The 14,859-nt window shown below is 42.0% G+C and overlaps 1 protein-coding gene across 2 annotated transcripts in view; it reads left to right on the forward strand.

The window, feature by feature from the left end:
- INTS9 (integrator complex subunit 9) overlaps positions 1-14,859 on the forward strand; it is a 66,040-nt gene that overhangs the window by 20,801 nt on the left and 30,380 nt on the right. For both annotated transcript variants that reach the window (XM_072333317.1, XM_072333318.1), the window contains exons 8-10: positions 667-801; positions 6,454-6,565; positions 13,482-13,662. In XM_072333317.1, the coding sequence (XP_072189418.1) occupies positions 667-801; positions 6,454-6,565; positions 13,482-13,662 (428 nt within the window). The remainder of the gene's footprint in view (positions 1-666; positions 802-6,453; positions 6,566-13,481; positions 13,663-14,859) is intronic.

Genomic DNA, 14,859 nt, shown 5'->3' on the forward strand with positions numbered 1-14,859 from the left:
TACAGAGAGCAGTACACTTTCTAATAACAGCTGGAAATGAGGCAACTGATGGGTTGCTTGTGCTCGGAGTTGAAACTGAAATTTGGATTGAGTTTGAAGGGAGTTGTTCTTAAATTGCCAGTAGATAGCATTTAAAAAAATAAGAATATTTTAGCTAAGTGATTGGGAAAATTGTAAAGTGAGTTTGTTTTCAAGTATACATTTTCTACAGCAAAATCTGTGAGTCAAACAGGATTTTAGTTCAGTACGTAACAACTTGTTGTGTTGTCCTTCCTTCTCTCCTGCTGGTCTGTAGTGATAAAATTTGCCCAAGGGAGTATAGGGTTTTCAAAGATCTAAAGCTCCTACAAAGTTCCTCAGTATATTAAAGCAGATGGACCACAGTTAGTTCCTTCTGTGAGAAATATGTTGCAGTGTGAACTCAGCTACTGGAGGATTAACATGGAAGAGAGACCTGATGAAGACTCTACCTCTGGAGAAGTTTTTCTCTGAGCTTGTGTTCTGTTAGACCTGGGGAAATTAAAACAGCAGGCATAAGACAGATACCAGCTTCATAAAGGCCTTCAATAGCATAACTAGCTTAAGGTGTTATCACTGATGATAAAACAGCCTATTCTCATTTCTCTCGGGCTCTCTCAAGTTAATTTCTCTTCCTGTGTGTTTCAGGAGTTGTTCGGTGCTGTACAGGTTACCCCTCTCAGCTCGGGCTACGCTCTTGGAAGTTCCAATTGGATTATCCAGTCACACTATGAGAAGGTTTCCTACGTTTCAGGATCTTCTCTTCTTACAACACATCCTCAGGTACAACCATTTTTGTTAGACTTCTATAAGGGTGTCTTTGCAAACAAAACAAAACAAAAAAAAACAGAGAACGGTGTTAGAACCGCCGCTTGCAACACTGGAGGGCCCGGGTTCGAATCCCCCTTGTGGCGCAAGTGGTACAGGTGCTGCTCTGCTACACTAGAGGGCTCGAATCCCGGGAGTTGGACTCGATGATCTCTAAGGTCCCTTCCAACTCACACAATACTATGATACTATGATATGATAACTATGATAGAGAAAAACCGACAGAAGGGCTCACCCAGCTGGGATCAGGTATAGTGTGGAAACTGTACAGATGTAGCTCTGTTAGTAATTGACTGGCCTTTGAATGGGCATTAGGAAGACATACCACCCTGGTAAGTGGACACATTACTAGGGAAGGACAGCTAAAATTCTTTATTATCGATGACTTGGTGTTAACCTGCTCTCTGCTGTGAAACTGTCCATCACCTTAAGTAGGAAAATTTCAACGGAGTTAAACAATAGACCATTAGTGACTTCTTAAAAAAGAATCCATATTTTACTGAGAGTCTTTACAGACAGTTCACAGACTGCTTCTATATCACTTCTGAAACATCCTTCCTTGGGAGAAATGATAGCTTACTGGCTGCCAACATTTCCACCCTGCTCTTCTGAGGGCAAAGTCTTTATAGTGCTGTGGATGTAATTTCCAGTAAATTAATTCTCTCTAGATCCATAAATTCTTCGCACAGAGAATAGCTTGAAGTTTGCAGTACTGTGTGCTTCAGAAGTTGTCAAAATAGTTGAAAACAATATTAACGTGAAGTGTTTAAAAATAATTTCGAAAATGTGTCAGGTTCATGATCAGTAAGTGATTTCCCCCAAGGTGAGTATCTTCTAAAGAGCATTGCTTCTGAGCTTCCTTTGTTTAAAAGCTTGATCTCAAGAATTGAACAACTACAATTGAAAGTGTCTGTGCTTACCTGCATGCAGCGCGTCAAAGTCTCTCTTTTTTTTCATCCTCTGCCTCATCCTGGCCTGGACTACGTTCTTTTGTGAAGGAACACCAGCAATATTTAACAAGGCATGAATGTAACACTTCTGTTAGGAGAAACTTTGATCTATGAGGGACAACCAGGGGATCAGGCCCAGCCAGCATGGGTTCATGAAGGGCAAGTCTTGCTTGACCAACCTCATCTCTTCCTGTGATTGAGTGACCCGCCTGGCAGATGAGGGAAAAGCTGTTGATATTATCTGCCTAGACTCCAGCAAAGCCCTCAACACTGTCTCCCCCAGTATTCTCCTCGAGAAGCTGCAGCCTGTGGCTTGGATGGGTACACTCTTTGCTGGGTAAGGAACTGGCTGGAGTGCCAGGCCAAGAGAGTGGTGGTGGAGTCAAATCCAGCTGGTGTCTGGTCATGAGTGGTGCTCCCCAGGGTTTGGTACTGAGACCTGTCTTGTTCAATGTTTTTATCAGTGACCTGGATGAGGTCACTGAGTACATCCTCAGTAAATTTGCAGATGAGGTCAGGAGGAAGGGTCAATCTGCCTGGGGGGTAGGAGCCCCCTACAGGGGGATCTAGACAGGCTGGATAGCTGGACTGAGGACTGAAGTTAAACAAGACCAAGAGCGGGGTCCTGCACTCTGGCCACCACAACTCCAGGCAATGCTACAGGGACATGATTTAGTGGGAAATGTTGGTGATAGGTGGATGCTTGGGCTGGGTGATCTTAAAGGTCTTTTCCAACCTTGGTGATTCTGTGACTCCATGGTTCTGTAGGAAGTGGTTTGGATTGGACTGTTCGTTCTACCAGCACTGTTTCTTACACCAAATGGTGGATGAGAGCCTCATTATTTTTATTTTTATTTTTTTTAGCATACAGTCCATTGCATTTTGCACTACTTTTTACTAACATGTAATTTGAAGGAGGGAGTAGCTTATGAAGTAATTGAGAGTGCATTCAGATTGTTCTTTTCTTGTTATTCACCACATCACAAGTATTATTAGGTATCAGATCACTTTTGTACCCAGAGAGTGGTGGTCAATGGCTCAATGTCTAGATGGACATTAGTGACAAGTGGTGTCCCTCAGGGGTCAGTACTGGGACAAGTGCTCTTTAACATCTTCATCAATGACATTGACAGCGAGATCAAGTGCACTCAAGTTTGCAGATGACACAAAGCTGAGTGGTGTGGTTGACATGATCCCAGGGATGGAACACCTCCCTTGTGAGAACAGGCTGAAAGAGCAGAGGCTGTGCAGCCTAGAGAAAAGAAGGCTGCAGGGAGACAGGGTAACCTTTCAGTGCCTAAAGGGGGCCTATAAGAAAGGGGAGAACAGACTTTTTAGCAGGACCTATTGTCATAGGACAAGGAGAAACAGTTTTAAAGAGAGAAGATTTAGGTTGGATATAAGGAAGAAATTTTATACAGGAAGTGTGGTGAGAGGTGATGGGTGCCCCATCCTTGGAGACATTCAGGGTAGGTTGGATAGGGCCCTGAGCAATCTAATCTAGCAGAATTCCCTATTCCTGGCAGGGGAGTTGGACTAAATAACCTTGAAGGGTTCCTTCCAACTCAGACTATTCTATGCCAGGCAGGGGGGCTGGAGCTTCGTGATCCTTGAGAACCTTTCCAACCTAGGTCATTCTGAGATTCTGTGATGATTCTGTGATCATTTGCATATCAGGTATAATTGTTATATACGTTCTTCCAGATGGCTGTTGAAAACTGGATAGATTTTGACCTAATGTTAATCCCCATAAACACCACTATGAGCTTCTACAACACGATGATTCTATAATGACTAGTAGTTTTTGAGACACGCCAAACCGCTCTTTGTCAGTTTGATATGTTTGACAGATAATATATGCTGATAACACTATCTTTGTTGGCACAAAGCCTAAATTGGGGTCACCAATACATTGTTTTTTCCTCAAAATGAAAAGTTGTTTGTCTGACCTCTATAGAATCACAGTGAGCTGTGAGTGTCTGAATGCAGTCACTGCATTTTGTTGTCAGCTTTGTTTTTTTAAAGATACCCCTTTACATAAGCATGCTGATTAAAAACATATCCTGATTTTTTAAGTAACATTGAAGTCCTAGCGCATTTCCAGTCATCTGGAACTCCCTCCATAGTTATTAAAAATTAGTATAATGTGACCAGGCTTTGATCAGTAGTTTGTTTAGGATGAGAGGACACAGCTTACTTGGGCATACTAATGGGACAAAGCTTCTTCCTTTTTACACCTTGCCTATTATACACAGTAGTAGCCTAGAAAGCATTTCCTTCTCTCAATATGCAGATGAGGTTAATCCCACTTGAAGGAAACAGCCTAGGACCCCACCATCCTTCACTGATGTCCTCCGTCCTGCCAGCACCAGCATGCTGTCATGCTGGTGTTAGCAGCACAAGTAGGAATTAGATGTCATGGGGAGGGAATGGGATTGCTTTTTTGGTGTAAGTTACAACTTGGAGTTTTCTTGAAGTTTTAAGTTACATATAGATTATGTTTATAATCTACAGAGTTATGTTTTGTCTGAAAGTTAGATCTGACACCATTAATTGTTCCCTTTACTTCTGTGTTCTGGCAAATGGTCTCTATTGAAAGTGTTGCCTCACCGTCTGCTGAGTCTAGAATTGACACCATTGCCTGCTGGCACCGATATGGAGAACTGGAGTTGACAGCACAGGTTCAGACATGTCACTAAAAGCCTTTTAAGGCATATTCTTTACATTAACCCACAAAAATCGATGCAGGCCCTCTCAGTGCAATAGCAGCTGAAATTATGTGTATCTAATACGGCATAATCGTTATGTACATTATCACAAGCAGATTCAATATTATTTTTTATTGCATTATTGGCATTTCATTTTCATGGACACGCTATGGAGCGTCAAAGATTGCGATAAATCTAATGTAGTTGGTCTGATCCAGCAAGGTGTTACACAGTGTAAAATTCCATTGGAATTGATATGAAATTCCCCTGCATGCTCATGAGAGCAAGATCTTAATTAGTTAAGAATGGTGTTGAGGGACAATGAGCAAGGCAACTAACTGCCGTGATCTTTTGAGTTCAGCAGAGGGGATATTTTTGTCACTTTTCTGGTAGAAGGGTAGAAATCTTTCCTGGTTGCTGAGAGTAACCATGAAATACCATGCAGGTAGCTGCAGTTGCCTTCCTTTGCTGGAATAGTAGCTATGGGATGTGTATCCCTGCCAAGAGGGAGGCTAAAACTGAACTTTTCCCCATTGCCGTACTTTGTCTGCAGGTGGATTTTGGCTCTTCAGGATTGAAGAATGTTGAGTATCAAGAATATATGTAACTCTGCATCAGGTCACACAAGAATAATTTCTGAACTTTTAGTGTATGTTTTCTCATAGAGAAAAGTGGGCGTACATTTTACATCCCCCTTTAACGCCAGTATAAAATAAGTTGTATGATCAACCTTGGTGAAGAAATGTGCGTCTCTGTGCACAAAGTAGAAGCAGTGTTTGCTTGAACGTGCTACCTGCCAGTGGTCAAATCAGCACAGTATTTCTTTGAGCTGATACCTCTGCTACATCTGTGGGTCACAGGATAGGCAGTGCAGATGTAAACTCCTCTGTCCTCAGGAAAAAGGCATGGCATGGATAGGAAATGTGCGAGATTATGCTTGTGATAACCACCCTCAGCACTTTAACCACATAACGTGGGATTGTACCTGTGACCATAGGCCATCAGGACAGCATGCACAGCAAGGCCAGTGGTCCTTACCCCATGAAGACACAAATTTCAGTGTGACATAGTGTAGCCTCTGGCACAGTCTTCAAAGAGAGATATGGGATAAAGCTGTAGCACAAGTGCAGTTCAGGTGTGGAAGGTGATAAGGCAAGTCATGTTTTACACTGACTTTTAAGAAAATAACCTGCATGTTTGGTGATTTTGTTGCTACAGTGAAAAGTTACGATATCAGTAAATATTTATTTAATAAAATCTATCCGTGCTAAGGAATCTAAAGCAATGTATTGTTTCTACCAGCAATAGCTGTTTCACCAAAGCCATCTTGTGACAGGGCTTGCACAGTCTTAAATGAGCGTGATTGTAATGCTATGTGTGGAAAAGCTGGATTCAAAAGTTAGGGGAAGACCCTGTGCTGAACTGAGGTTGATGTGCAAAATGGAGAGCTTCAAGCCCAGAGTCTAAGAAGCATTTTACTTCTTGCAAAGAAAATCTACTGAATTGTTGGGGAAAATGCAGCTGCGCACAAGACAGTGAGCATTGGGAATCAAGGCTGACACTGTGATTAGCAAAAGGAAGCTGACTGGAAGCTAGTGAAGCCACGATATGAACACAAGAGTGAAACCCTTCCTGACTGCAGTGCCACATCCTCACCAGATGATTGTCTTTTCAGTTGTTCAACTCGTAAGGCCATTAAATGATTAGTCTATAGAGGATACCGCTTTGAATCCAGTTACAGTTCCATTGCTGCTTTTGTACTGTAAATATGCAGGCAAATGTTTTTTATTGACTTCACAGATAAAGGGATTACTGGTATAAAGTGTTCAGTGTCTTCTCCTTGTTGATCGCTGTATCTGTTACACGCTGCAGTACACTTGGTGCAAAGCAGAGAAATCTATGTGATGACTGCCATGTTAGTTATTTTATTTCACTGTACTCTGTTTCAGCCCATGGACCAGGCTTCTCTTAAAAACAGCGATGTTCTCATCCTGACGGGTCTTACACAAATCCCAACTGCTAACCCAGATGGCATGGTAGGAGAGTTCTGCAGCAACTTGGGTAGGTCATTGAATGAAGTCTTGTGTGTATTTTATCATCTTACTCATTGCTTTGGGTGGGAAATAATTCTGAGATTCCTGGAATTGAATAAGTTGTCCAGCCATATCTTCTGGCATAAAACTAGCTGTTTAGATTTTACGATGTGCTCCTGATGTCATTAATACAGTAAGTGCTTAGAGAGACGCAAGTTGTACCTAAAATGTTTTGGAATGGAACAGGTATTACAAGAATTAATCATTTGCCGCTCTTGGTTTGCTAAGTATGTCACTTAGCTGCTAACAGACTGCAAGTTACATAGGTACTGAAGATTGTTCCCATCTGAAATATTGCTATTTCCTTCCTCTACATCAGACAGTATAAAAGCTTTGCATGCTTTTTTATGACATTCGGTTTTGAAAACAAGCACATCTGCTTCCCTTCTTACACCTGATTTTTAAATATATCAAAAGCAAATAGCACAATCTCTGCTTAAAAAAGTATATCAAGATATATTTATAGACTCCAGAAATACAAAACCTAATCAGACGCTTTCACAGCTGGAAAAGCTGATAATTGCAAAGCTGTGACATCAGCGTGAATGGCAGCATTTTCCAGCCTGTTCAGAATGTCACATCCAGTTCAGTTCTCTCCTTTTCTCCCCTTCCCTCACTTCAGCTCTTCTGCGCTCTCACCCTTCTGTCACAAGGCCACTTTCTCATGTCTGTCTTGCCATGTGTTGCCTTTCTCAAGAGAACTAAAACATCCACTACAGGAGAACTATTAAAAAGATTATTAAAAAGCATTAGAAGTCTGAATCAGGAAACCTTCCCTGCAAGCGTTCTGGTCCCCATTGCACAACTGAGAGGAATTTGAGCTGTCTCATTTAGATGACTTACCCAAGGTTGCGGGATAAAGATGAGAATGAAGTGAAGTGTAAATAGTTCTTAATCTTTTAAAAACTAAATGTACCTTTGGAGAATAAAAAAAAAAACACACATTATTTTGCTCTTTCTGTTTTTAAGTCCCTGTGCATATTCACAGATGCTGAATATCATCGTAATATATCAGAGTCTCAGTATGGGACTGCCACAGTAGTGGAAGGGAAATAATGAAAGGGATGTGGTTGATTACTCCATCACCTGCCTTCTCCAAATCAAAATCAAATATCCCTAATTAGGTTTTGTTTTGGTTCAAACAGAAGTCAGGTCCTAATGTGAGAAGTATGGGGTGAAATTATGTGAGTTTTGTTTGTGTAGGGAAAAAATGAGTTATGGGGTCAGGGTGGTTACTTGTGGTATAAATACCTGTTACTGGGGTGCGTTGTGGCATTTTAGAAAGATGATGATTTCATGTTACACCAAAGATCCTGTCTGTCAACATCCTGGCTCCAGCAGGGACTATAAGCAGATATGTAAAGAATAGTGGAAGGCTAGGTATGATGATATGATACTTTCCCCTCGTGATCTCTTAGCCTTGAACTATTTCTGTTTCAGGAATTTCCTCAATCAGACGTGGCTTTTTGTGCAGTTAGTAATGCTCAGCGGATTTCATTTCCAGGAACTTGTTTGACCTCCTCTTGAAACTCTGCACATTCTTAACACCTGTGACTTCCTCTCCTAAGTGATGCCTATGTTTACATATGTGTGTGTGCGCATTGAGGCTGTGTTCTCATTGTTTATAAGCTCTGTTAATTTTATTACAAGCTGTGGCAGATAAGCTTTGGTGACCTTGTGCTACATGCAGATGTGCTGCGCTTCATGGGGGTTATTGTCCCACTGGCAGATGGTAACACCATCGCTTTTATCATCCTGAACCACCATGGAGAGGCTGAGTGGCGGTGTTAGTTTTTCTACAGGAGAGACTGAGAAGTGTTTGCCTTATTGTCAGCTCTTCTGCAAGGTATCCACCAAATTGTGTGTGTTAGCAAACAGCTTGCTGGTCACTAGTGCCTTAAACTGCAGCAGCTGTTTTGCTAAGTAAACAATAGTGAGGCTGTTGTTTATTAAAATGCTTTTAAAATATTAAAGCTGTAGTTCGGGCCAAAGCAAAATCTAAAAGATAAATGCATATAAATGTGTGTTACATGTGTAGATACAGGTGGGTTTTTATCTAAGCGAGTCGTTCTGGTTTACAGAAACATTCTGAACTATTTGGAGGATTTTGCAGAGTATCTTCCAGCCAGATTCTATCTCAAAAGAGATAAGTGCCGAGAAATTAGGAAACAATTGAATGTGGAAGGAAGAGAGCTTAAAAAAAAATAAATCCAGAATTTGTAGTACTTGCAGAAAAAACCACTGCACTGACATGAAGAAGTCATTAAAGTCGTAGTCATAGAAGTCTGAGAATGACTGGGTTGGAGTGGACCTCAAGGATCATCTGGTTGCATGACCCATTGTTACAGGTAGGGTTGCCAATTGCTAGATCAGGTACTAGCTCGGACTGCTCAGGGCCCCATTCAACCTGGCCATAAATGCATCCAGGGACGGAGCATCTACAACCTCTGTGGGCAAACTGCTCCAGCACCTCACCACTCTCTCAGTAAAAAAAAAACTTCCCTCAACATCTAACCTTAATTTCCACTCCTTTGGTTTAAAACGATCCCCCCTTGTCCTGTCACTATCTACTCGTGTAAGGAGTTGATTTCCCTCATATTTATAAACTCCATTTATTAAATATTGAAGGCCGTGGGGAGACATCATAACAGCCTTCCACTTTTCTAGGCTGAACAAGCCTGGTTCCTTCAGCCTGTCTGGACCTCCAAAAGCTCTATATATCTTTTCTGCATTGGGGGCCCTAGACTTGAATGTAGTACTTCAACTGGGGCCTCACAAAAGCAGAGTAAAGGGGAATAACCACCTCCCTGTCCCTTCTGGTCACCCCTCTTCTGATGGAGCCCAAGATACCACTGGCCTTCTGGGCTGCAAGCACACACTGCTGGCTCATGATAAGTTTTTCACCCACCAGGACCCCTAAGTCCTTTTCAGCAGGGCTGCTCTCAAGGAGTTCTCCCAGTCTGTATACGTATTGGGATTACCTCAGCTGAAGTACAAGACTTTGCCCTTTGCTGTGTTGAACCTCATTAGGTTCACAGATGCCCACCTTTGATAAACTCCAAGGTCTCTTTGCATGGCATCCCTTTCATGTGCTGTATCAACTGCACTGCTCAGCTTGGTGAGGGTGCACTCCACATCCTATCATCTGTTATTGATAAGGATGTTAAAGAGTACCAGTTCCCAGACAGGGGACACTGCTCGTTACGTAGAGCTGTTGACCACAACCCTGTGACCTTCCAGCAATTCCTTATCCACCAAATAGTCAAATCCATCTCTCTCCAGTTTAGATAGAAGGATGTGGTGGGGGACCATGTCAAAGGTCTCAGAGAAATATGGGTAGTCATTCTATGAAGAAAGCAGTGATAGAGCAGTCTCTTCCCAGTGCTACTTACACATCTACCCCAACATCAAGAGAAGAAAATAGCAGGTCCAGTTTCTTGTAAATGAGTAAAGAATCATAGAACCATTGAGGTAGGACAAGACCTTTCAAGATTCTCTGGTTCACACCATCCAAGAAGTCCAAAAACCAATCTGTTACTGTGAAAAGCGGTAGCGTAGGCAAGCTGAGCACCATAGATCTCATGTTTTCTCCTCAGAGTGTTTGTGAAACTTCACAAGAAGCTCAAAATACACTTCTTAAAAAGATAGTCATCGGAAATTTACCAAGGACGTGTATCATAAAGTAATGTCCGTGTGTGAGTGTTGCTGAGCCCAGAAATGGAAGTGTGAAAATTTTGCCTTGGTCTCTGTTCTCATCCCAGCACGTGGAGTTGTGGAGCTGAATCCCACTGTTACTGAGTCACATGCACGATCTGCTCTCCACATTGTGTGTGCTGCACCAAAACACTCTTTGTCTTATCACCAAGTTTAGCCCCAACCCTCTTTTTATGGTATAGCGCTGCCATACCAGCACTCTGCAGCTTGAGAAAAGCAGTTGTATTTTTACATTGCTTTGGGCATCATCAGCAAAATTACCAGACTATTGGCGAGGGCAGTTTTGGGATATTTTGCGTGCGTGTTCAGCCATGCCTTTCTGTGTGTGCGCATGTTTATATAAAGCATAAAAGAGCACAGTTTGCTTTTTAGGTGCCAAGTTGACCTTGCAGTGGCAGCTGTTTGAAAAGCAAGTATCTCATTGTAAGCTGTAAATTGAACAACTTGTTATGGAGCTACTGAAGGAGACTAAATTTGAAATGCCAAGATTATTATACAACTTCTTTCAAGAGACTGCATCCATCAGTCACGGAGATAAATTGGGCTTCAAACAGCTTTCAAATATACGTGTCCTCTTACTGACAACTGCAGGAAGTTGTCCAGAGAGCCAGATTGGACCTGCTGCTTGCATGGAAAGCATTGTGCTTGTACAGGTGTTATCTCTGTATTGGAGAAGCTGGAAGGTAGTCCTTTGCAAAACCACAAGGGACACCCTCAAGAATTAGTGCCCTCTATCCGTGGTGAATGAAGACAAAGTTGCACCAAGGAACTGACTAGTATATTAAGCATATTGACTGACTAGTATATTAAGTATATTGACACACAACCTTGCTAGGATGGCAGAGTTGTGTTGCTGCCTTCCCCTGTCCAGAGGACTAGGAGCATTCACCAGGCCAGTTTCAGAGGTGCATTGCTGTGTGGCCAGGAATATGAGATTCAAGGGGCTATCGAGTCTGGGTTGGTGGGCTCATCTGTGGATGGAAGAGTGTTCCACTCCCTCGGTTGTGATTTTATTTAGTATAAAATGCTAACCCGTTCTGTAATTTTCCTGGGAATTGAAGTTCAAGTTGGCATCTTCTCAAAGGCCTTATCCTCTATTATTTTCTCTTTGGCCCCAGGAATCTTGAATGTCTGGTTTTCAGCAGAAGAAACTCGAGGTTCCCATAGCAAACCAGTGGCTGCAGGGAAGGGAGAGCTGCAAATTTGAACTCTGTGGCTTAATAATGAAGCCCACATTTTTCATGGCCTACACAGATTCTTTAACCAGTCCATTATTAGATGAAATCTTCCTGGTGCCTCTTGAAATTGAGGCGTTTCAGTCTTAACTGGGTGAATGGATGCCTGAGTGAAAGTAGAAGGTACCTTCCCCAAGGTTCATCATAGAGTCACTTAGGTTGGAAGGGACCTTAAAGATCATTGATCTTGAACCGCATGTTGTGAGTTGGTTACCCCATCACAAAGTCATGCAGCACCTCCAGGGATGTGGGGCATCCACGGCTCCTTTGGGCAGCCTGTGCCAGTGCCTCCCCAGGAGACACAAACCTTGCTGTTTGAGGCAGGATCCTCATTCAGGGCAGAAGTGCAAACATAGGCATTTTCTACTGATCGCTTTGCACTCTGCATCCCCTCTCTGTCCATGCTGCATTCTTACTACTGTGGATATGGGGACTTATATTTCCTTCTTGTGGATTTTTGGGTGCATAATGAAGCAATGTAAATTCTGCTTCTGGAGCCAGAGGCTTAACTTTCAGCCCCCAGATGGCTTTGAAAATATCATTCTTAATCTCCTCATTCCTCTCTTCACATCCTGTTTATAGATGGGATCGTTTAGACTTGCACATGTAAGAGGGATAATATAACACATTGCTGGGATGTTTCGTAACTTCCCAAGTTCTAGGAAAATGTAAAGCATGGCTTTTCATATTCACAGTTATTTTGGTGGTAAATTTTGTATGTGATTTGGAGAAGACCCGAACAATAAACCCAGTACACTGCAGATAATGTTGTGTAATACAGCTTCGATACAGGAGATGTTTTTAGCCACTGTTGTTGAGAGCAACCTGTATTAGGCACTGGCTCCTAAAAGAAGTTAAGCACCTAAATGCGTGTTAAAAATCTCACTTTGGAGTCTGTACATTTCCCTAGACTCCATAAAACCTTTAAACATTCAGCCATAAAAATCTTTGAACATGTAGGTGGTGCAAAAAGACCCTTAATGTGCTAGATCTGTACCCCATCAAGGCTTGTCAATAACTGAAATCAAGGAAGTGATTACAGTGAGATTTAATATGTGCATTTTCAGGCTCTTTCACAGCTTTTTGTGTAATGCCTTGACGCATAATGTTCCTGCTGCTGCAATGCAATTAACATCAGTAGATGGTTTTGCCCCATGACCACAGATGAAATCTTAGTGAGGCAGCTATTGCTGGACCAAGTATTTCCTCTTTCCCATAAGGTGCAGCATTTCTGTAATTCATTTTGCTAAAACCCGAAATATTTGCTCTGTACTTGCATTTATACTTAGATGAACCTCGATTACAGAGATTTTCTTTTCCTCTCTTTTTCTCAATGCTGTCTACAGTTTGTTGGGGTTTTAAATTGTTCTTATGTTGAAAAATATTTAGAACTTCTAGAAAGGTGAAGCACTCCCCTCACCCACTTCCAGCTCTGAGGGCTGCTTGCACTACCCCTACCTTCAGCCATTCATCTAGCACAATGATAACTGAGCACAGAACAGTTTACCATCTTTAGTGCCTTCAGGTGAGCCCTGTGAACTGTTGTCCTTTACGTCTGGTGCACAGGTAACAGATGGAGCAGGGTTTATTTTGATGGTGAGATGTTTCATGTCACACTGGCCATTTGTCTTCATGTGCCAGTGCAAGACTGCCCTCTCGTGTCAGGAGTTTTCCATCTGCTCAGTTTGGTATGTGCACCCCACTAACAGAGTATTATAATCATTCACTCTGCTAAGCCTGGAGAAGGCAGTAAATAATTGTACTTAGCAACCAGAAGTGTTCCCTCAGTTCATATGCATAACATGGTCTGCTAATTTATACAGTAGTTTCTTTTTCTGTACTTTATGTTAAAGGTACTTTTGCTATATGTTGTAGTAAAGGAACTCAAAGTTTAAATTTGAACCCTGTTAATTGTTTTTTCTCTCTCTCCTTTAGCTATGACTGTCCGTAATGGAGGAAACGTGCTGGTTCCTTGTTACCCCTCTGGAGTAATATACGATCTGCTGGAGTGCCTGTATCAATATATTGACTCTGCTGGACTCTCCAATGTCCCTTTTTATTTCATCTCACCTGTTGCCAACAGCTCGCTTGAATTCTCCCAGATCTTTGCTGAGTGGTAGGTACTAAAGGGCTGCTTTATCAGGCTCAGTTCACACACCTGACTATGGGAAACAGCTACATGTAGGTTGTGTCTGCTTGACGTGTTCTAATTTATACTTCAGTAGAACTGTGAACATGTTTACAAGGGTGTATGTGCTCATGTGAGTAGGTCTTCTATAATTAGGGAAGCCTTGTTTCCTGTAGAACATGCAAACTCAAGTAGTATGTGCTGTTTAGTACTTGCACTAAATGTGCCTGTTTGCAAGTCTCATCCAGTACTCCCAAGATGATACCATGGTCTCTCTATATAAGGAAAACTGATCTTTCCAACTTAATTTTGTCAAGCCAACTTAATATTTCTTTGTAAAAAAAGGCAGACACTATCCTGGGCTGCATTATACAGAGCACTGCCAGGAGATCAGGAGAGGTGATACTTCTCGGCTCAGCTCCCATGAGAATACGTATGGAATGCTGTGTTTAGTTCTGAGTTCCTCGCTACAAAAAAGATATGGTTGTACTGGAGTGAGTCCAGCTCAGGGTAACAAAGGTGTTCTTTCGTATATGTAGAGGCTGAGAGAGCTGGGACTCTTCAGTCTGGAGAACTGAAGGCTCAGAGGAGTATTTTCAGTGATTAGAAATACCTGATGGGAGGAAGCTGAGGAGCCATACTCTTCTCAGTAGTGCCCACTGAGAGAAGAGGAGATAGCGGGCATGAATTAAAACACGTGAAATTCCATCTGAACAAAAGAAACACTCTTTTGTTAAACCATGCAGTGAGTGGTTAAAGACTAGAACAGGCTGCTTAGAGAGATTGTCATCTCCACTGATGGAGATAGCAAAATCTCACTGGACACAATCCTGGACAAGAAGCTGAATGTAGTTGAGCAGAAGGCTAGAAAGATGATCTCAAAGCGATCCCTTCCAATCTCAGTTAGTCTGTGATTCTGAGCCGTGAAAAAGAGAACCTTGAGATTTTTCCCATTTGAGATCAGAACAGGGGCTGATTTTCAGGGATTCCAGCCTTTCAATTCTACTGTTTAGTCATTTAAAAGAAATTTCCCATTCTTAATATCTCTTAGTCTTGATTAAATTTAGTTTATAATAAATTGAAGAATATATGAGAAAAAGGGCAGCGTTTCCTGGAAAAAGTCACCAGAACTCCTGGTGTCACTGCAGATAACTGTAACATCTCACAGACCTCTGACAGAAATCT

The sequence above is a fragment of the Excalfactoria chinensis genome, chromosome 3, assembly GCF_039878825.1.
Source record: "Excalfactoria chinensis isolate bCotChi1 chromosome 3, bCotChi1.hap2, whole genome shotgun sequence".
NCBI lineage: Eukaryota > Metazoa > Chordata > Aves > Galliformes > Phasianidae > Excalfactoria > Excalfactoria chinensis.